General features: G+C 45.5%; 1 protein-coding gene across 2 annotated transcripts in view; it reads right to left on the reverse strand.

The window, feature by feature from the left end:
- The window catches only part of BMERB1 (bMERB domain containing 1), a 455721-nt gene that overhangs the window by 156983 nt on the left and 274203 nt on the right, over nucleotides 1-24535 (reverse strand). For both annotated transcript variants that reach the window (XM_089679100.1, XM_089679099.1), the window contains exon 2: nucleotides 19803-19926. In XM_089679100.1, the coding sequence (XP_089535226.1) occupies nucleotides 19803-19926 (124 nt within the window). The remainder of the gene's footprint in view (nucleotides 1-19802; nucleotides 19927-24535) is intronic.

Consider the following 24535-nt stretch of genomic DNA (forward strand, 5'->3'; position numbering starts at 1 on the left):
TGTCAAGTTAAAAAAAAATCTAATGACTTGACAACCTACCCAGGGTTGTTATATATACCCTAAAATGGTAGACATTTAAAAGGAAATCTTCACTTTAAACAAATAGTGGATTTGATATACAGTAGATAATTGCTATACATGTAATTTTCTCATTTAATGTTATTTTTTGTTACCATCCGCAGTCAGCCATAGGTTTCTAAAATTTGCAACAAATAGGATGCTGTTTTGTTTGTCTACACTACAGAGCACTGTTAGAGAATTAATTTCCTGGTTGTGTGATAACTTAAAATGATCCTATCATCACTGTTTACAGTAAGCGCATCTTGTAAAAAAAGATCATCTATACCTACTTTCCATGCAACCCATGTCTTCAAATTCTAGTAAATTGCTGCTCCTCACTTGCAGTTGGTATTTGACCTGATGCTCACTCTGGTTCTCCCCCCTGACTTGTATGTCCTGTAGTGACATATGAGATGGCAAGAGAAGTACAGTGCCTGTTGAGAGGAGCAAGCATGCAAATACCTGGATGTGTGGCATACTTGCAGTGGCTGAGAAGTAACAAAGTACCAGAGTGTGAAGACACGGTCCACTGGAAAGGTAAGTATGGTTGCTCTTTTTTAACAGGCCGAGCTTGGGATCACTTCCCAGAAAACTGAACAGACCTTGTAGTCCAGTCACAGACATATTCTGCCAAAGTAGTTTCATTTTTCACAAAACAATGTGCTTACTATAATACTGACACTAGTGGGGTGGTTTTAATGATGGTTACCTTCCCACTATGTAGATTGTGATAAAACATCCTGATAAGGCAATCATCAGTATCATCATGACTAAGAAATGTATGAACATTTAATAATATTCTTCTATTGGATGGATCAGCTCTTCTTAAATGTATTATCCTAAGTAAACCCTTTAAATAATTTTCAGGTCTAAGGGAATTAAATTTAAAAAAAAATTCCCTTACATTGGTGGTAAGTAGAAAGAATGCAACACTTACAGTGGTGGTCATAATGCCATGAGATCATTGGGGTCATACTGCTGGCCTTGAATTCAGAATTATGTAGGCTCCATCAGATAGGAAGTCAGTTAGCTACAGCTCAAGGAACTCCTAGCTATCTCTGGAGGAACGCTAGGGTTTCATTGAACCCTAGTTGAGGGATAGTTCAATGTATCTGTCACGTACCTGATGGGAGACTGAATTGACCAGGTCGACCTCACTTGTGTCACTAGCCCTGACCCCACTGAGGTTGGAACAGAGGGAGTCTAGGGACCAGGGGGACAAGAGCGCCAGTGGTTGTTGCTTGCGGCTCTTGCAGATAATGACCTTGGTAGGCAGAGTATCCTCTGATTTGGGCACAGTAGAAATAGACCAGGCAGGTTCAGTGGATTGCCAGATGTGCAGCAGAGCAAGGTAGGTAGCAAGGACACAGGACTGGAGTCATAGGATAGCTGGGGTCATAAACAGTCGGGCAGCGCGGTACAGAATCAGAAGGAGAAGCCAAAGTCAAGAGCAGAGCCGAAGTCAGGAACCAGGCGCAATCGGAGTCGGATCAGGAACAAGCCGGGTCAGCAACAAAGGAATCGTACAGGAGCAAGCAGGACACAGGGGGGAGCTGAAGACCAGTCAGCACTGAATCTGAGCAGAGGCACTCCTTAAATGGCCCATCTGGCACCAATCTTCGCTGTGCGTGTGCACGTGTACATGTGCGCGATCGCGCATTCCTGTGCGCCCCTTCGCACAACCGGCAATTCTTCTGCAGAATCTCCTTTGTGCATGCGCATTCCTGATCACGATTCTTCGTGCTGGAAATCCCTCACAGGATCATTGTAAATCATCTCTCTCCACGCAGAGAATGGGAACAAAAAGGAAAGTCCCTGGAAAATTATCAGTTGTTTTCTTAATGACATTTATTATTTGGACAAGAAAAGCAAACTGGCCTGATCTGATTGCACTAGTTTTGCCAGGGACAACTGAAGATATTACCTGGTTCTGGCCAGCAAGCTGCTGTACCATTTCAGCTAGAGCCCCCTCTAAGGATAAAGTTCTCCTTTATGCTGCACATCTGAACATTGATCCTGGTGTCTACTTTCGAAAAAAGGGGTCATTTTGGGGATGTTCATATGGTCTTGGCATTTTAATTTGATATATTTAATAATATTTTTCAACATTTTTAGTCTTTTTTCACTTCTATGGTAAAAATGTATACCAAGCCTGTTCTGACACTTTTTTTTGTTTACATGTAAAAATCCGCTTTTTTTTTTTCGTTAGAAAATTACTTTGAACCCCCAAACACTATATATTTTGTAAAGCAGAGGCCCTAGAAATTAAAATAGTGGGTGTTGCAATTTTTGTCACATAATTGCTCGATGGTATTTCAAATCCAATAAAAAAAAAAAAATACACGTCTTTGAATTTCAATGCGCAAAAACACAATATAATACCCAATGGTTTGGTAAAATATATAAGATGATGCTGCAGCAAGTAAATAGATATCAAACATGTCACACTTTAAAATTGTGCATGCTCATGCAATGGTGGCATACTATGTAAATCTCATTATCCGTAGGTGATGCTTTAAATAGTGTTTACAGGTTACCACTTTGCACGAGGGATGGGGTGCTTTACATTTTTTTTATTATTTATATTATTTATTTTTACACTGTCCCTTTATTTTGTTTTCTCTTTTATTTGTTGTCACAGGGAATATACATATCCCCTGTGATGGCAATAGGCAATGAAAGATACTCTTTAGTGAGAAATCCAGGGTCTATTAGACCCCAGATCTCTCCTCTGCCCTTAAAGGCTTTGGATCATACCAAGATTGGTATGATCCAAAGCCTTTAAGGGCTTTGATTGGTATGATCTGATGATTTTTTTTCAAACCCCGGGGGTTTGTTTACAACTGCGATACAGGAAGTGATGGAATGCTCATTGCTTCCGGTTTCTTAGACCATAGAGATGATTGGAGCCATTCCGGTGGGACAGAAGAGCCTGAGAGAGCCACGGAAGGTGTGTGTAGGGGGGTGCTTGTAAAAGCAATCCAGTGACTAATTAGCCTCTAGAATTGCTTTTACAAGAAATCCCACCGCAGGCTGAAAAACAACAATTCTGTGATGATGCCTGGTATTACCAAAGTCCAGAGGTGTATGGGTACGTCGCTGGTCCGCAGGTGGTAAATACCACCAAAAAAAAAAACTTTATCTGTAGTGATATAAAATTCCTTTGGGTACCATGTTGCGTTATGGAGTAATGACTAGAGATGAGCGAATCGAACTCGGCGAAGTGGAATTCGTTTCGAATATTAGAAAAATTTTTCCAAAAATGGCGGCGACATGTGCGGCGACGGAGCAGGGATCTCTGGGAAGGCGCGCAGACAAGGCGCGCTGACCCATAATGCATTCATTCATGACATGTGATCGCATTAGCCAATCAGCAGCCAGCCAGCCAGCACTGTGTAATGGTGGAGCTATAAATTGCGGCCATCTTACAATTCTCCATTTGCCTCTGGACATTCAAGAGAGACAGATCTCTCTGTATTAGGGACACAGAATCGTTACTTAGGGACACAGAACCGTTACTTAGGGACACAGAACCGTTACTTAGGGACACAGAATCGTTACTTAGGGACACAGAACCGTTACTTAGGGACACGCAATCGTTACTTAGGGACACAGAACCGTTACTTAGGGACACAGAACCGTTACTTAGGGACACAGAATTGTTACTCAGGGACAGACACAGAATTGTTACTCAGGGACAGACACAGAATTGTTACTCAGGGACAGACACAGAATTGTTACTGAGGGACACAGAATTGTTACTGAGGGACACAGAATTGTTACTCAGGGACAGACACAGAATTGTTACTCAGGGACAGGCACAGAATTGTTACTGAGGGACACAGAATTGTTACTGAGGGACACAGAATTGTTACTGAGGGACACAGAATTGTTACTGAGGGACACAGAATTGTTACTCAGGGACAGACACAGAATTGTTACTCAGGGACAGACACAGAATTGTTACTGAGGGACACAGAATTGTTACTGAGGGACACAGAATAGTTACTGAGGGACACAGAATTGTTACTCAGGGACAGACACAGAATTGTTACTCAGGGACAGACACAGAATTGTTACTCAGGGACAGACACAGGATTATTACTCAGGGACAGACACAGGATTGTTACTGAGGGACACAGAATTGTTACTGAGGGACACAGAATTGTTACTCAGGGACACAGAATTGTTACTCAGGGACACAGAATTGATACTCAGGGACACAGAATTGTTACTCAGGGACACAGAATTGTTACTCAGGGACAGACACAGAATTGTTACTGAGGGACACAGAATTGTTACTGAGGGACACAGAATTGTTACTCAGGGACAGACACAGAATTGTTACTGAGGGACACAGAATTGTTACTGAGGGACACAGAATTGTTACTCAGGGACACAGAATTGTTACTGAGGGACACAGAATTGTTACTGAGGGACACAGAATTGTTACTCAGGGACAGACACAGAATTGTTACTGAGGGACACAGAATTGTTACTGAGGGACACAGAATTGTTACTGAGGGACACAGAATTGTTACTGAGGGACAGACACAGAATTGTTACTGAGGGACACAGAATTGTTACTCAGGGACACAGAATTGTTACTGAGGGACACAGAATTGTTACTCAGGGACAGACACAGAATTGTTACTGAGGGACACAGAATTGTTACTGAGGGACACAGAATTGTTACTGAGGGACACAGAATAGTTACTCAGGGACAGACACAGAATTGTTACTGAGGGACACAGAATTGTTACTGAGGGACACAGAATCGTTACTCAGGGACACAGAATCGTTACTTAGGGACACAGAATTGTTACTCAGGGACACAGAATTGTTACTCAGGGACACAGAATTGTTACTCAGGGACAGACACAGAATTGTTACTCAGGGACAAACACAGAATTGTTACTCAGGGACAGACACAGAATTGTTACTGAGGGACACAGAATTGTTACTCAGGGACAGACAGAGAATTGTTACTGAGGGACAGAATTGTTACTGAGGGACACAGAATTGTTACTGAGGGACACAGAATTGTTACTGAGGGACACAGAATCGTTACTCAGGGACACAGAATTGTTACTTAGGGACACAGAATTGTTACTGAGGGACACAGAATCGTTACTCAGGGACACAGAATCGTTACTCAGGGACACAGAATTGTTACTGAGGGACACAGAATTGTTACTCAGGGACACAGAATTGTTACTCAGGGACAGACACAGAATTGTTACTGAGGGACAGAATTGTTACTGAGGGACACAGAATTGTTACTGAGGGACACAGAATTGTTACTGAGGGACACAGAATCGTTACTCAGGGACACAGAATTGTTACTTAGGGACACAGAATTGTTACTGAGGGACACAGAATCGTTACTCAGGGACACAGAATCGTTACTCAGGGACAGACACAGAATTGTTACTCAGGGACAGACACAGAATTGTTACTCAGGGACAGACACAGGATTATTACTCAGGGACAGACACAGGATTGTTACTGAGGGACACAGAATTGTTACTGAGGGACACAGAATTGTTACTCAGGGACACAGAATTGTTACTCAGGGACACAGAATTGATACTCAGGGACACAGAATTGTTACTGAGGGACACAGAATTGTTACTCAGGGACACAGAATTGTTACTCAGGGACAGACACAGAATTGTTACTGAGGGACACAGAATTGTTACTGAGGGACACAGAATTGTTACTCAGGGACAGACACAGAATTGTTACTGAGGGACACAGAATTGTTACTGAGGGACACAGAATTGTTACTCAGGGACACAGAATTGTTACTCAGGGACACAGAATTGTTACTGAGGGACACAGAATTGTTACTCAGGGACAGACACAGAATTGTTACTGAGGGACACAGAATTGTTACTGAGGGACACAGAATTGTTACTGAGGGACACAGAATTGTTACTGAGGGACAGACACAGAATTGTTACTGAGGGACACAGAATTGTTACTCAGGGACACAGAATTGTTACTGAGGGACACAGAATTGTTACTCAGGGACAGACACAGAATTGTTACTGAGGGACACAGAATTGTTACTGAGGGACACAGAATTGTTACTGAGGGACACAGAATAGTTACTCAGGGACAGACACAGAATTGTTACTGAGGGACACAGAATTGTTACTGAGGGACACAGAATCGTTACTCAGGGACACAGAATCATTACTTAGGGACACAGAATTGTTACTCAGGGACACAGAATTGTTACTCAGGGACAGACACAGAATTGTTACTCAGGGACAAACACAGAATTGTTACTCAGGGACAGACACAGAATTGTTACTGAGGGACACAGAATTGTTACTCAGGGACAGACAGAGAATTGTTACTGAGGGACAGAATTGTTACTGAGGGACACAGAATTGTTACTGAGGGACACAGAATTGTTACTGAGGGACACAGAATCGTTACTCAGGGACACAGAATTGTTACTCAGGGACAGACACAGAATTGTTACTCAGGGACAGACAGAGAATTGTTACTGAGGGACAGAATTGTTACTGAGGGACACAGAATTGTTACTGAGGGACACAGAATTGTTACTGAGGGACACAGAATCGTTACTCAGGGACACAGAATTGTTACTTAGGGACACAGAATTGTTACTGAGGGACACAGAATCGTTACTCAGGGACACAGAATCGTTACTCAGGGACACAGAATTGTTACTGAGGGACACAGAATTGTTACTCAGGGACACAGAATTGTTACTCAGGGACAGACACAGAATTGTTACTGAGGGGCACAGAATTGTTACTGAGGGACACAGAATTGTTACTCAGGGACACAGAATTGTTACTCAGGGACACAGAATTGTTACTCAGGGACAGACACAGAATTGTTACTGAGGGACACATAATTGTCACTGAGGGACACAGAATTGTTACTCAGGGACAGACACAGAATTGTTACTGAGGGACACAGAATTGTTACTGAGGGACACAGAAATGTTACTGAGGGACACAGAATTGTTACTGAGGGACACAGAATTGTTACTCAGGGACAGACACAGAATTGTTACTGAGGGACACAGAATTGTTAATGAGGGACACAGAATTGTTACTCAGGGACACAGAATTGTTACTCAGGGACAGACACAGAATTGTTACTGAGGGACACAGAATTGTTACTCAGGGACAGACACAGAATTGTTACTGAGGGACACAGAATTGTTACTGAGGGACACAGAATTGTTACTCAGGGACACAGAATTGTTACTCATGGACAGACACAGAATTGTTACTGAGGGACACAGAATTGTTACTCAGGGACAGACACAGAATTGTTACTGAGGGACACAGAATTGTTACTGAGGGACACAGAATTGTTACTGAGGGACACAGAATTGTTACTCAGGGACACAGAATTGTTACTGAGGGACAGAATTGTTACTCAGGGACACATAATTGTTACTCAGGGACACAGAATTGTTACTCAAGGACAGACACAGAATTGTTACTGAGGGACACAGAATTGTTACTCAGGGACACAGAATCGTTGAATTAAAGAGTATGTCAGACAACATGCAGAGGAGTGGCAGAGGAGGCAATGTTTTAGGAGCGAGCAGACGTGGCAGCAGAGGAAGGGGTCGAGGCAGCACTAGTCGCAGCCAGAGGCCAGTGCTCCCGGTGTCATCCAGCGGTCGTGTCTCCACCGACAACCCTGCCATCATCGATTGGTTGGCTCGGTCGTCTTCCTCTTCCCAGGTCACCTCTGACACCTACAGCCAACGGTCGGTGGGTACGTCAGACACAACCGTTAGTTGGCATGGCCCGGGAGCAAGCCCACTGAAATCACGCGTCCTTTGCCTGCCCCTGTCCTTTGGTGTTCCCTCACCAAGCGAAGTATCGCATGCTGTGGGCTCAGCCCCACTGTACAGTGAGGAAGAGCTAACAGAGGGCGGTCAGGAACGGGGGGAGACATCCGCCTCTTCAGCAGCCAGGCGAAGAAGTAGTGGCGAGGAGAGTGGCTCGGTAGCCGGTCTAGAGACAGGTCTGTCTCCTGACCCACACGCAGCCGAGGGGGCTAGTAGTGAGGCGGAGACCCTAATTGATGATGATGAGGCTGATCGCACTTGGCAGCCTCGTCGTCATCAGGCTATTGCTTCCGCATCATCAGGAGAAGAGGGTGGCAGCTTGGCAGCGAGCAAAACAGTTGGTGGGTTGCCCAGGAGGCAGCAGGGTTGCAGCAGTGTCAGTGGAGGCAAACGGCCACGGAGTAGAGCACCAGCTCCACTGCAGCCTACCACCACGGCCAGTAGTGGTGCCGGTGTGCACGGAGGAAGTAGCAGTCAGCCAGTGAGGAGTAGCGGGGGCAAAGTTTCCTACTCGGCGGTGTGGCAATTTTTCGTCAAGCCGCCCGAGGAAGTAAACGTAGCCGTATGTCGACTATGTGGCCAGAAAGTCAAGCGTGGCCAGGGGGCCCATGTTGGGACTACAGCGTTGCGGCAGCATATGCAGCGTCGCCATTTGGTGGCCTGGGAAAACCGTGATAAAGATACGGCGGTTCTGCCTGCCCCAGCCCCCGCTCCATCACCCGCTCCGTTACTTGCTCCGTCACCTGACGTCAATCGCCCTCTATCAGCCAGTCAAGGCTCCAACACCTCTGCTGAGGGGAGTTGTCGCTCGTTGGCATCTTCCGCTCGTTCAGATGCTCCTTCTCCTGCTACTCCTCTTCACGGATTCCGTCAGCAGTCTTTCTTGGAATCTGTTTCCAAGAGACAACAGTTTGCGAGCACGCACCCGACGGTGCAGAAGCTGAACGTCCTCCTGTCCAAGTTGCTGGTGCTGCAGTCCCTCCCTTTCCAAGTGGTGGACTCAGCACCTTTCCGAGAAATGATGGCTTGTGCCGCGCCGCGGTGGAGAGTGCCAAGCCGGCATTTCTTCTCCAAAAAGGCAGTGCCAGCCCTGCATTCACATGTAGAAGAGATGGTGGGCCAGTCTTTGAGCATGTCGGTCTCTGCCAAAGTGCACGGCAGCGCCGACGTGTGGAGCTGTAACTACGGTCAGGGACAGTACATGTCATTTACGGCCCACTGGGTGAACGTGGTGCCGGCACAGCCGCACCAGCAACTTGGACAGGTCACGCCGCTTTTGCCTCCACGTTTGCACGTTCTTGGTCCGGCAAAGATGTCCGCCTCTACAACCTCTTCTTCCGCCGTGTCCTCAGCCGCCACCCCCGTGCCAAGTCCCATTACCCGACCGGCATATCACATGTGCAGGGCGCAACGGTGTCACGCTGTGCTGCACCTGGTATGCCTTGGCGAACGTAGTCACACAGGGGAGGAACTTCTGAGTGTAATGAACAGAGAAATCGACAGATGGCTGTCTCCGCGCAAACTGAAAATCGGAACCATGTTGACCGACAACGGAAAGAACATGGTGTCTGCTCTACGTCAAGGAAGGTTGTGCCATGCGCCATGCATGGCTCACGTGTTCAATCTGGTTGTCAAGCGGTTCCTAAAATCCACCATCCCACTGCAAGACATCCTTAAAATGTCACGTAAACTTTGCATGCATTTCAGCCATTCCTACACCGCAAAGCACACCCTCCTTGAGCTGCAGCGGCAGAACGGAATTCCACAGCATCGCCTGATCTGCGACGTTGCAACAAGGTGGAATTCAACCCTATACATGTTAGACCGCCTTTACGAACAGCGAAAGGCCATCACCGATTTCCTGATGTTACAAGCGGATAAAGGTACTCCCCTGTGTAACTTCGATGTCAGCCATTGGCAGCTCATGCGTGACACCTGCCGCTTGCTCAGGCCCTTTGAGGAGGCCACGCTATTTGTGAGTCGGCAGGACTATGGGATGAACGACGTCATTCCTCTGTTGCACGTCCTGGAACAAATGCTGTTAACAATGGCTGGTCAGGGTGCGGTAGACGTGGCGCACAGATCTCAACGCCACATGATCCCTGTGGGGGCAGGACAGGAAGAAGAGGAGGAGGTAGAGGAGGACATTGGTGCTCAGGAATTATTGAGTGAAATGGGTGGTTTTTCCACTCAGCGGACAGGAGTGGAGGAGCAGAAGCATCTGGTAGAGGAGGAGGAGGAGGAGACAGAGGACCCAGACGCACCGTGGCAGTATGCTGTGGAGATGGAGGCAGGGAGTCCCTCGCATTCCTTGGCACAAATGGCCCATAGCATGCTCGGTTGCTTGCGTAGCGACAGCCGAATAATAACCATCAGACAGAGGGATGACTTTTGGCTGTCCACTTTGTTGGACCCTCGCTACCGTTCAATAATGGTGGCCTTTTTCACACCTGCTGAGAGGGAGGCCAAAATAACGTACTATAAAAACCACCTATGTAGTCAGTTGGTCTCTGCCTTTGTGCGCCAACGTCCATCCTCAGACACTGTGGGCCCTGTGTGCTCGCGTTCCGCTGCCATGGCAGCAGGGGAGGGGTGGGGTGGTAGGAGCAGTGGCAGCTCCACCAGCAGCGGCTGCCACAGTCTGCAGTCGATGATGAGTAGCTTTCTTCACCAGCGCAGTGAGGAAACTACTAACCAGCCGCAGCAGCAGCAGCATCAGGTGGACCTGGAGCAGGACCTCAAACAACAGGCTTGGGCCTACTTGGACAGCACCCTGCCAACCGAGGTAGACAATCCCCTTGACTACTGGGCAACGAAACTTGACCTTTGGCCCCAACTAGCTGAATTTGCCCTTGAAAGGCTGTCATGCCCGGCCAGTAGCGTGGCATCGGAGCGCGTGTTTAGTGCGGCAGGAGGTATTGTAACTCCGCGGAGGACACGACTGTCCACCCAAAGTGTGGAGAGACTCACGTTTGTGAAAATGAATCAGGCGTGGATTAGTCTGGATTTCAAACCACCAGTTCCTGACACAACTGACTAAATCCGCCATGAATCATGCCCCAAACATGTTATTATTTTTAACATAGGCCTCTGTATGGCCTTCAATTTAAGCTGCTTACGCTTCGCCACTCTGCCATGGGCCCCTGTACCGCCTCCTCTTGCTGCTGCCAGGTCCAGAGTGTGTCATGGGTCCCTGTACGGCCTCCCATTGCTGCTGACTTCATCGCCACACTCTGCCATGTGCCACTTTCAGGTCTCCTTACACTGTTGGTGGGTTCCATTTTGTCATAGGGTGCTGGCAGATTACGGGCCTCCCATTACTGCTGCCAGGCCCGTAATCTGCCATGGGCCCCCGTACCGCCTCCTCATGCTGCTGCCAGTTCCAGAGTGTGTCATGGGTCCCTGTACGGCCTCCCATTGCTGCTGTCTCCATCGCCACACTCTGCCATGTGCCACTTTCAGGTCTCCTCACACTGCTGGTGGGTTCCATTTTGTCATAGGGTGCTGGCAGATTACGGGCCTCCCATTGCTGCTGCCAGGCCCGTAATCTGCCATGGGCCCCCGTACCGCCTCCTCATGCTGCTGCCAGGTCCAGAGTGTGTCATGGGTCCCTGTACGGCCTCCCATTGCTGCTGTCTCCATCGCCACACTCTGCCATGTGCCACTTTCAGGTCTCCTCACACTGCTGGTGGGTTCCATTTTTGTCATAGGGTGCTGTATGGCCTCCCATTGCTGCTGCCTCCACCGCCACACTGTGGCTCCATACTCTGGTTTTGGCCCCGTGACTGCCCAAATGAGTGAAGTGTGCGGTGATTCTAAGATCGACGGCACTCATCTGCATGTCATACTGACTGACAGTATTATTTCTCTTCCCCAGCAGACTCCAAGGGCATTTAAATTAAAGGTACAGTGTTCTGCACTAATATAAAGGCTCTCTGAAGCCTAGAAACCCTTTTTATAAGTTAAATTCGCAGCGAATATATTCGCATCCAATCGAATTTATTCCTCGAATTCGCCGAATCAGCCGAATCGAATTTTTGAATACTTCGCTCATCTCTAGTAATGACATACATTCACTTCTTTCACTTCTTCAAAAATAATCTGCTGGCATCTGGCTCTATCCTTGTTTTTATGTTAAATTGTGATTTTAGACGGCAAAGAATGTAAATGAAGGCATGGAACCTGTCCTGTACTTATTAGGCAGGAAAAGTTATAATCACCAAAATGATTAATTATAACACATTGACCACCCTGAAGTGAGAAATCGAATTCCTCTCTATGGTTTCAGGCACTTGTGCCTAAAGCGGAGATCCAGTCTCTGATGAAAATAATAAGTCAGAAGCTACAAAAACTGTAGCTGCTGACATTGAAAAAACAGCCACTCACCTGTCCTATGATCCAGCAGTGTCCTCACCTCAGCCAGGTTCACCAGCCATCCTGTATCCCTAGCGCATCTTAAGTGTGGGCACCCGACTGTGACACAGCTTGTGTCTTCACAGCCGAGTGCCCACTGCATGTGCAAGTGTGCAAGCAATGCTGCACCTGAAGGTGAGCAAAACTTTGCACAGTGGGCTGGCAATGCACGTGGTATACTTGGATTTTGCTAAAGCGTTTGACACAGTTCTTCACACCTGGTTAATTTGTAAGGTAAAGTCTACAGGCTTGGAAAAATCTGTATGTAACTTGATAGAAAACTGGCTAAAAGATCGTATTCAAAGAATAGTGGTTAATGATTCATACTCTGAATGGTCTAGGGTTGTCAGTGGTGTACCCCAAGGTTCATTGTTGGGACCCTTACTTTTTAATATATTTATAAATGATATAGGGTCTGAGATTGAAAATCCCATTTCAGTCTTTGCAGATGACACCAAGCTGTGCAGTGGAATAACGTCCTTACAGGATGTCTTCAATTTACAAGCTGACCTCAATGCACTGTTTAATTGGGCAACTATGTGGCAAATGAGGTTTAATGTTGATAAATGTAAGGATATGCAAGAATATGCATGCATCATACATACTAGGGGGAGTACAACTGGGGGAATCAATGGTGGAGAAGGATCTGGGAGTTCTGGTAGATCACAAGCTTAATAATGGCATGCAATGTAAAGCTGCAGTTTCTAAAGCAAGCAAAATCCTCTCTTGTATTAAAAAAAGAGGTACAGATTCCAGAGAGAGAGATATAATTTTACCCCTATACAAATCATTAGTAAGACTTCGTCTGGAATATGTAGTTCAGTTTTGGGCACCAATTCACAAAAAAGAACATTGGGGAACTGGAGAAAGTACAGAGAAGGGCAACCAAACTGATACAAAGCATGGAGGAGCTCAGCTATGAGGAAAGATTAGAGGAACCTAACTTATTCCCTCTTGAGAAGAGGAGATTAAGGGGGATATGATCAACATGTATAAATACATCAGTGGTTCATTTAGTGAACTCGGTGTAGAGCTATTCACCCTGAGGTCATCACAGAGGACAAGGGGGCACTCTTTACGTCTGGAGGAAAAGAAATTTAATCTCCAAACACGGAAAGATTTCTTCACAGTGAGAGCTGTGAAAATGTGGAATAGACTCCCTCAAGAGTTGGTTCTTGCCAGCTTAAAAAAGGCCTGGTTTCTTTCCTAGATACACAGAATATAACTGGATACTAACATTTATAGGTAAAGTTGATCCAGGGAATAGCCTATTGCCTGTCGGGGGATCAGGAAGGTATTTGTTTCCCAGCTGGAGAAAATTGGATCATGCTTTGCTGGGTTTATTTGCCTTCCTCTGGATCAACTGTGAGTATAGGATTATAACTTTTTTTTCTTTAATGGTTGAACTGGATGGACTTTTGTCTTTTTTTCAGTCCGACTAACTATGTAACATGTCCCAGAAGACTGCGGGGGGGGGGTGGGTGTAAGAGTAGAACTCCCGGAAGTGGGAGCAGTTATCTGTCAAAAGCGGATCCCCACTCCCTAAAGGTACCATTTTTTAACAGGGAACGGGGGACAATGCCCCGTAAAAAGCTCTTTTGGCTGTACAGTGCTTCTCCTGTGTATCACAGGAGTGAAGTTTGTTCTGCACTTCTGTGACCCATTTTCAGCTGACAGCGGGCTGAAGCCCACTGTTGGCTGTCATCACTTAGCCAGTCCAGGCTGGGGAAAGATCCACTCCAGAGTCTGGAGCAGCACCTGACTCAGCCTCTTTGTGATCTGCTGAGAGCCTGAGCCAGCCACTACCTCCCCCTTAACTGTCCAGATCTCCACTGAGCGTTGGGGGGAGCACAGCAGAGCAGAGAGCAGTAACTGACAGTCCCACTCTCTGCTCAGAGCGGCTGTGAGAATTCAACGATTAGCGATCATGTGATCGCTGAGTTCTCACCCTTAGAGCCAGCGGGGGACAGATGAAGCATCTGACCGATGCTGCATACACCTAGTTAAGTATCATGGGCAAAAAAAAAATAAAAATCCCACACTTCTCTTTTAAAGCAGAACTTCCCCTATTGAGTGGAGCTGCACTTTAAGTCCACATTTCTCACAGACTGACACTCATTAGCTACACATAAATCTTATACGTCCATCTGCATTCTCTGACACTCACCTTCTGCAGTGAGGCACAGTGTGCTGGCTTGGAGGCATCAGTGGACTGCTGTAGTGTTGATTACTAGCACCATGCATTAAATGCACTTGCACACATCTCCTTTGGGGTGCACCTGGGCCCACAGTACAGAGCAGTGCAGCACTACAGTAGTCAGCACCCTTCTCTGCTTGCCGCATGTTATAGCAACAGTTAACATCAGAGTCAGGGAAGCTTCCCCTAGACTCCTGGGAGTGGGGGGAATTTGTGATTGTAGGGGAGAGGGGAGGATTTGGGGGCTAAAATATGTGCAGTTGTGCTTGAAGTAGGGATTTGTGGGAAGGGGGAGTAGAGAAGGACTTATGCTGTGAGAGGGGATTTTGGGAGGTATAAGAAGATTTGTGCCTGGAGGAGGATTTATGTTTGGAGGGGGGAGGGATATGTACAAGAAGTTGAATGGGGGGGATTAGAGGATTTATGCAGGGGAGGGGTCATCTCTGGGCACTGGATCACTTTGTCCCAGCTCTAATAGGTTGACATTACAAATTTCATTGTCGGTTTCCAGTGAATTTTGGTAAACTCAGTTAAGAAAATGTGCGTAGATTTGTGCAAGATAATGTGCATTGTGTGTATCAATGTAACTTGTAGATATTATGAGCAAAACAAACAAGCCTGTTTTGATCAAATATTTACATTGTGTGCATTTAGCAAAGTTATTTGCTTCTACAGGAACTGTTGGCAAAGCCCATGGCAGTGCATTTACTAAAATCCTTTTAAATTCATGTCAGTTTGAAATTCTGTCTTTACTAATTACATCATAATCAGTCATAGAGCCCAATCACACTATTGTATTGCGGTAACACATATTAATGTGTACATTACTGCAATTCAAAATTCTAGTCATGCTACATGTGTTTGTGTGATGGGGGCCAAATGTGGAAAATGGCAGTATTGAATAATTATCAGAGGACATCCAGGGGTTTGGTATCGGTTAAGCAAGATATATTATATTGTGGAGCACAATGGCTCCTGATTCAGGTTAAAAATGGAGAGGAGGAAGACAAGGGAAAGCTAAGTATGTATCGGTAAGGGAGTTGAAAAGGGAAAGAAAAGAGGGAAGGAGGGGGAGGGGAACCTAATTGTAGGTTTGAGTATAATCATGGTGGCTTAAAGTTATTTACTCCATTTTGAGCTGAGGCTGCTCTTAATGTCTACTGTTAGTAGCCCGGGTGTGAAAGTAGAGAAATCGTAAGAGATATAGGAGGCAGACAGAGAGAAGGAGGAATGGGGAGCAGGGGAAAATGAAGAAGGGGATGGGAGGGAAAACATGGTATAGTAGGTCCCCATTCAGTGAAATGGAGATCTCATGGGGTTATTCGCTCCTTGATGTAAGGGTTGGATGGTGATATTTAATCCATGGATCCTAGACTCATGTATATTCATGAGAATACTTGTCATTTGTTCATTGACTAAGTTGGTGTCAGCCCTATTTTAAACTTCAGAAAAGTTGTTTTTTACATGCCCTAGCTTTTGTCAGCTTGGACGCCAGGAATATACAGAGTCAATTGAAACTTTATTTTCTTGAGATTTGAGGCTTTAAAGTGTAATAGGGCTAGCCAAGGGTCTTTAAATAGGTCTGACGTTAAATCATTTGTATAAAAGGGCAAATAGGCTCTTCCAAATGAAATTGAGCATTGGGCATGTCCACCAAGTATGGAGCAAATCACCAACTGCTTGGCAGCCTCTAAAACAAAAGTTGGGGTGTTCAGGGTATATGTAATCTAGTCTAAAACGGTCTGGATACCATCTGTTTAAAACCTTGAATGCGGATTTGATATGGTTTTGAAAATTTTTTTTAATGGGACAAGGATTTGCAGGGTTCAGAAAAGGTGCAAATGTTTTACAAGGATATTAATTGTAATAGAGTTGATTTTTCCCATCCAGGAAATGTTGTGTTGAGGCCAAGAGAATGTTTGGGCTTTCAGATTTGGTATGGTTGGGACATAGTTAGGTGTTAGTTTAATTTCTAAATATTTTAGATGTTTGTTGGCCCAAATAAAGCAGAAGGTAGATCTGAGCATGTCAAGCAGAAAGTTGGGTAGAGAGATATTGATTTTTCCTCAGTTATATGTAAGCCAAAAATCTGAGTGAATGAGCTTAAAGCGGAGCTCCACCCAAAAGGGGAAATTCCGCTTTAAGCCTTTGTCCCCCACTCCCCATTAAGGATCGGCACCTTTGGGGAGTGGGGCAGAGAGAGGGGGTACCCAAATTTGACAGGTACCCGTTCCCACTTCCGCTGTGATAGCCTAGGCGATCGGAAGTGGAAGTTGTTCTTCCTCCCTCCTCGTAGTCTTCCGGGACACATCCCAGAAGGCTATGGGGCCATTCACAAAGCGCACCGTTTCTCACGCATGTGCAATGGGTACCTGGCTGTGAAGCTGCAAGCTGTCACAGCTGGGTGCCCACATATGCCGGTGCCAGTAAGAGAAGATGGCCAGTGAAACCAGAAGTGGTGAGGACACCGCTGGACCGAGGGACAGGTAAGTGTCTGTATTTTAAAAGTCAGCAGCTAAAGTTTTTGGTGGGCTAAGGGTTCTAGGGCAAGGACAGTTGGGGAGAGAAGTAAGTGTTTTTTTTAGAACCTGACACTGTCGCTTTAAGCATTCCACCTGGAAAATATACCTAACAAAAAGCAGAAAAATAGCACAAAACTACATATAGAAACCTTAAAGGATAAGTTTACCTTTTGTGACATGTTACACCCATATTCAGGGTATATAACATGTTACAAACTGAAGGGCACCTGAACCCCCCCTGCTCCGCCTGACCGGCCCCATCATTTATTTACAGTATTCTGTGAATGAGAAACCTACAAGTCCAGGAAGCCTTTGCGGCTGTCGGTTGGTAGGTTCTCAATGAACTACCACAGCGCTGTGGTAGTTCATTAAGTCTTCCTTTCAGAATTTATCTGCTTGCCCATACAATGGGCAGTGATCACCAGTGATCACTAGTGCAAATCTTTAGAGACACTAGAAACAAAAAATAGTAAGTGCCCATTTTTTTACCTGCAAAAAATGTGAACTTATAATTTCCTCTAAGTAGAAAATTAAGGAGGGAGACTAAAATCCAGGGCAATGTACATTAGGGGTACTTTCACCTTTCTGCAACCCTTACTAATATATGGTCTGGGAGATCCTGTTAGTGTAGTAATTATGACCGAGTAATGATTAAAAAAAAATGATAAAATACACTCACATAGCAGAGTGTACAACTTGCTCATCTGTGGCTCAGAATATTTGTCCAAAGCCCACTCCAGATGGTTCCCCTAGCTGTGGCAAGCAGTGAGTTGTCAACAGCTAGATGGTCCTTCTATAACAGACTTTTAACTGCAGGCCAAAAATTATATACACTCTCTACTGTGAGTGAATTTTCTATTTTGTTTCCTTTATTAAATTATTACTAGAAACCAGGTGTGCTCTCTCGTTATTTTAATGCTGTTTTTGGTGACAGCCCTAACACCCCAGCAACCAACAAAAGAAAACCGAGCCTGGATTTATGAAAAGTCAAAAACATTTTTCTGGTTTTGGAGTGGGAAAGGATTAGAACTCAGGTTTCTACTGTAATCCAGTGACTGTATAGTCAGAGAGTGATCCGTGATGTCCTGGATGCATTATGTGACTTTTCTTGAAGCTTGCTAATGCTGAATGTTGCCCAAGAAGCCATTCTGTAACAGGACTGACAGCTCATCACAGATAGTAGCGACCAGCGATCAGCTTAACCCACAGCACATTCTCCTCCCTCCTCTTCTTAGATGGTTAGTGAACCTTGTTTTGGAGAGCTGGTGTTGCTTCTATTTATCAAGGAACCCTAATACACCCTACTCCTACTACTACAGTATTAAATGTTGTTTAACTCTGGGAGTTCTGTGTGCTGTTAGTCGGTCTGTGCTGATAGGAAAAACTGTATTCTCAGTGATGTCACTAGTCTAGTAACCGTGATGAAAGCAAAACCACACACCTTCTAGAGATCCCTGGAAGGGCTGCTCTTCAAGTAGAATCATAAGATGGCAACCCTAAGTGAATAATCCACAAGGGTAAGTGATCGTTTCTTTTGTTTTGGATATTTTATTTGCTCTTCCATATTGTATATACAGTAGTTTGTAATTTCAGGATATTGCTGTAGCAATCATGCACACAGAGATGGATGCGAACCTCCATTTTGGCAAAGGCCTCCATCTTCTATAATTTTCTACTCCAAAATCAGCTTCCCTCATCCCCCCTCCCTCTCTGTTGAGTGAAACGTGGTCCCTGGATGCTGAGTTCAAAAAGGCATCAAGGCTCAGCGGGAGAGCTCCGGGGCTATAAAATCCCAACCTAGCTGGTGCCTAGATGTCTGTTAGCTTCTCAATCTGGGATATTGTAAAGCCATAAACCAAGTCCCTCACTAGGCTTCAAAGACATTCCAGAAAACCGTAAACCAGACCTCGCATTCAAAAATCCATTTTCCCCTATGGTTTCATATCTTGGACTATGAAAGACGTATCTAAAAACCAGGCATATATTCAGACCAGTCACTTTAATACAAGTCGTCTGATATATTACACCCCCTATCTGACATTTACAGGAGAGCAGAAAATTATATCTCCTTAACCATCCCTTTTGAAAATCACAAGCAGGATATGAAAAAAAATTAAATGATTCTGTTGCACTTTGTATCAGAAGCATCATTTTAGTTCTGAGAAAACTGAGATAAATCACAAATGAGTACTTTTTATATATTGCTAGTTATTTTTAAATATTAACTGGTCAAACTGAATAAAACCCTGTGTTTTCCCTTTCTTTTAAAACTTATTTTCAGCTTTAAAATAAAAGATTAAAAACTTCTTGCAAAACTATACCCATACACAACCATTATCCCTCACAAAAAATACAGTACTTGCATTATTTCCTTATCATAAGTAATTAAAAAAATATTCAACTAATAGGCTGGTATCTGAAATGTTGTTAAGTTAATTTGCTAATTCACAGGAAGACCTCTTGCAAGCTGATTGAACAGACCTTGCTGGGAAATGGTATAAGGCAGGTCATTTCAGGTAATCTAGTAACCAAATAGCTCCATAATAGGTTTCTGTATAAATATAATTATGACAGCAAAGGTGTGAAAATGGCACTTAGGAAAAAGGTTGGGTCTAGCACTGTAGGTATTCAGTATGCCAAGAATAATGCTATCCTGGACAGCATGAACAGTCTATGTTCAAAGTTCTATTTATAAATCAAGCATTTGTTTGCTAATTTTCCCAGTGTAAATATTGCCATTTGATATACTACTCACATGAATCTGAGTTCAGATTCCCGTCTCACTAAGACCTCTCGAAGCCGTTGGATTTTAGTCATTTCAAGTTCTATTTCGTCTGGTGTCATGGTTGTCTCAGCCATTGAAACAATGTCAAGTTGATCTAAATATGAAATAGAAACATAAATTAAAATGTATTTTTGATTACCTTATTGCTATATGACCAGACAATCAAAATAAAGCTCTCAACTGTCTTCTTTTCAGACTATGTCCAGATTCTTTGAGTTTGAACAGCATTAGAAAGAAATACAGTATGAGGTTACAGGCTGTTTGTAGTATTTAACATGGTGACTAATATCTGTTTAGTGTTTCAGTAGAAACTTTAATAAAACTTCCATTTGACATTTCTTGTAAGAGAAATGTACTGTATATATTTTTGAATTCCCCCTAAATACAACTGTTTATATCTTAATAATGTGCTTAGGCTTTCCTATATTTCACAATGTGAAATTCATTCTTATGGGGTTTTTTTTTTTTACTGTTCAGTACTAGGGGTGTAGGGGATTAACAGTTCTGAACTTACTGGTTTTTTTTACTGTCTTTTTCTAGAACTGGCAAATAAAAAATATTAAAGAAGTACAGCCAAAGCTCTTTTGGCTTTATCTCTCCTCAGCTGTCTGCTGATGTCACTCAGCCGGTCCAGGCTGTGGAAAGATGCTGATTTTAAAGTCGTGATCCACTCCAGAGTCCTGAGCGGCACCTGACTCAGCCTGTCAATGATCTGCCTAGAGCCTGAACAGCAGCCCCCTCCCCCTCCACAGTCCAGTGCTGGGGGGGGGGGGGGGTAGAACAGACAGCAATGACTCTGACTGCCACTCATGTGGTCACTGAGTTCTCACCCTTAGAGCCGGTGGGGAACTGATGAAGCATGGGACTGATGCTGCATCCACCTAGGTAAGTATAATTGTAGGGGAAAACACCCCCCATACTTCTCTTTTAAGTTAGTCTCCATATAACCCCATCTCTGTCTTGTGATGAAGCGATACAAAGAGCCAATAACACACAGAGAAGTGTGACCTGAGCAGCTTGGCCACATTAAAGCAGAACTTCATCTTCTCAGTCTACACTGACTATTTTTAATCCTTATGCATTGGTATATAGATAGGAAGGTTTATCATATTTACTTGTTTCTAAACTTTATTTTTGCATTTCTTTAATTACTTCTTGGTTTCCATTGCCTAGGCAAATGATGTCATGTATCCCAGGAGTTTTCAGGGGGGAGGAAGGGTTTTCTCAGCTAAGCACACCCTCCTGCCTAAATGGCTGAGCTAAGGGCAGATGAATTCCAGGAAGTAAATGCTTCATTAATCATTTGCCCTTATTCAAGATGGTAATGGACAGAAATGCTAGGGGGTGTTTTTCAAAGTAATTTCTCCCATGGGACATGCATGGATGGGGGAGTTTGCTTTAAATATTAAAAACAGTGTTTTTGGTGCTCAGGTGCAGTGAACGTCTACTTTAAAGAACCTTGTTTGGTACCACAAAGGCCTTCAAATGAAAAATGAAATCTATATAATATGAATAGTAATAATTATATGCTATAACGCCATAGTCAATAAAACTGCACAAACTTGAAAACTGAAAAATCTAGTGATGGTAAATTAAAATTAAATTTTCGGGACAAGAAACAATATAAATTAATTAAAATTTGAATGAAGGACTATTACTTTTTTTCATAAGACAAAGATATATATTAGTGAAAATAATCAACACTGGGTTAATGTAATATTGATACCAGAACTGCCACTAGATGGAGTACATGTGTCAATTTGTTACAACCAGAACTTGCGCTACAATGAAATAAGATTACAGCAATACCTCTATATTAAATATTATTATTATTATTACTACGAGTTTATATAGCGCCAAAGGGTTTGCTCAGCGCTGTACAATAGGGGGGGACAATACATGGCACAGTACAACAAATACAGACAGCGTACGAGGGGTAAGAGGGCCCTACTCTTACGAGTTTACAATCTAGGATAAATAGATACATTCTACCTAACATCTCTTTGCCCCTGACTAGAGATGAGCGAAGAAATGAAAAATTCGATTCGACTGATTCGGCGAATTCGTGGACAATATTCGATTCGAGTCGAATAAATTCGCTGTGAATTTAACTTAAAAAAGGGTGTTTCTAGGCTTCAGAGAGACTTAATATTAGTGCAGAACACTGTACCTTTAATTTAAATGCCCTTGGAGTCTGCTGGGGAAGAGAAATAATACTGTCAGTCAGTATGACATGCAGATGAGTGCCGTCGATCTTAGAATCACCGCACACTTCACTCATTTGGGCAGTCACGGGGCCAAAACCAGAGTGTGGAGCCACAGTGTGGCGGTGGAGGCAGCAGCAATGGGAGGCCATACAGCACCCTATGACAAAAATGGAAACCACCAGCAGTGTGAGGAGACCTGAAAGTGGCACATGGCAGAGTGTGGCGATAGAGACAGCAGCAATGGGAGGCCGTACAGGGACCCATGACACACTCTGGACCTGGCAGCAGCATGAGGAGGCGGTACAGGGGCCCATGACAGATTACGGGCCTGGCAGCAGCATGAGGAGTCGGTACAGGGGCCCATGGCAGATTACGGGCCTGGCAGCAGCAATGGGAGGCCGTACAGGGACCCATGACACACTCTGGACCTGGCAGCAGCATGGGGAGGCGGTACAGGGGCCCATGACAGATTACGGGCCTGGCAGCAGCATGAGGAGTCGGTACGGGGGCCCATGACACACTCTGGACCTGGCAGCAGCATGAGGAGGCGGTACAGGGGCGCATGACAGATTACGAGCCTGGCAGCAGCAACTTGGACAGGAGGACGTTCAGCTTCTGCACCGTCGGGTGCGTGCTCGCAAACTGTTGTCTCTTGGAAACGGATTCCAAGAAAGACTGCTGACGGAATCCGTGAAGAGGAGTAGCAGGAGAAGGAGCATCTGAACGAGCGGAATATGCCAACAAGCGACAACAGTGGCCCATGACAGATTACGGGCCTGGCAGCAGCATGAGGAGTCGGTACGGGGGCCCATGGCAGATTACGGGCCTGGCAGCAGCTATGGGAGGCCCGTAATCTGCCAGCACCCTATGACAAAAAATGGAACCCACCAGCAGTGTGAGGAGACCTGAAAGTGGCACATGGCAGAGTGTGGCGATGGAGACAGCAGCAATGGGAGGCCGTACAGGGACCCATGAGAGACTCTGGACCTGGCAGCAGCATGAGGAGGCGGTATAGGGGCCCATGGCAGATTAGGGGCCTGGCAGCAGCTATGGGAGGCCCGTAATCTGCCAGCACCCTATGACAAAAAATGGAACACACCAGCAGTGTGAGGAGACCTGAAAGTGGCACATGGCAGAGTGTGGCGATGGAGGCAGCAGCAATGGGAGGCCGTACAGGGACCCATGAGAGACTCTGGACTTGGCAGCAGCATGAGGAGGCGGTATAGGGGCCCATGGCAGATTAGGGGCCTGGCAGCAGCTATGGGAGGCCCGTAATCTGCCAGCACCCTATGACAAAAAATGGAACACACCAGCAGTGTGAGGAGACCTGAAAGTGGCACATGTTTGGGGCATGATTCATGGCGGATTTAGTCAGTTGTGTCAGGAACTGGTGGTTTGAAATCCAGACTAATCCACGCCTGATTCATTTTCACAAACGTCAGTCTCTCCACACTTTGGGTGGACAGTCGTGTCCTCCGCGGAGTTGCAATACCTCCTGCCGCACTAAACACGCGCTCCGATGCCACGCTACTGGCCGGGCATGACAGCCTTTCAAGGGCAAATTCAGCTAGTTGGGGCCAAAGGTCAAGTTTCGTTGCCCAGTAGTCAAGGGGATTGTCTACCTCGGTTGGCAGGGTGCTGTCCAAGTAGGCCTAAGCCTGTTGTTTGAGGTCCTGCTCCAGGTCCACCTGATGCTGCTGCTGCTGCTGCGGCTGGTTAGTAGTTTCCTCACTGCGCTGGTGAAGAAAGCTACTCATCATCGACTGCAGACTGAGGCAGCCGCTGCTGGTGGAGCTGCCACTGCTCCTACCACCCCACCCCTCCCCTGCTGCCATGGCAGCGGAACACGAGCGCACAGGGCCCACAGTGTCTGAGGATGGACGTTGGCGCAGACAGGCAGAGACCAGCTGACTACATAGGTGTTTTTTATAGTACGTTATTTTGGCCTCCCTCTCAGCAGGTGTGAAAAAGGCCACCATTTTTGAACGGTAGCGAGGGTCCAACAAGGTGGACAGCCAAAAGTCATCCCTCTGTCTGATGGTTATTATTCGGCTGTCGCTACGCAAGCAACCGAGCATGCTATGGGCCATTTGTGCCAAGGAATGCGAGGGACTCCCTGCCTCCATCTCCACAGCATACTGCCACGGTGCGTCTAGGTCCTCTGTCTCCTCTTCCTCCTCCTCTACCAGATGCTCCTGCTCCTCCACTCCTGTCCGCTGAGTGGAAAAACCACCCATTTCACTCAATAATTCCTGAGCACCAATGTCCTCCTCTACCTCCTCCTCTTCTTCCAGTCCTGCCCCCACAGGGGCCATGTGGCGTTGAGATCTGTGCGCCACGTCTACCGCACCCTGACCAGCCATTGTTAACAGCATTTGTTCCAGGACGTGCAACAGAGGAATGACGTCGTTCATCCCATAGTCCTGCCGACTCACGAATAGCGTGGCCTCCTCAAAGGGCCTGAGCAAGCGCAGGTGTCACGCATGAGCTGCCAAT

Source organism: Staurois parvus, unplaced genomic scaffold (genome assembly GCF_062004578.1).
Source record: "Staurois parvus isolate SC_StPar_1 unplaced genomic scaffold, SC_StPar_1.0 ptg000217l, whole genome shotgun sequence".
NCBI classification, from domain to species: domain Eukaryota; kingdom Metazoa; phylum Chordata; class Amphibia; order Anura; family Ranidae; genus Staurois; species Staurois parvus.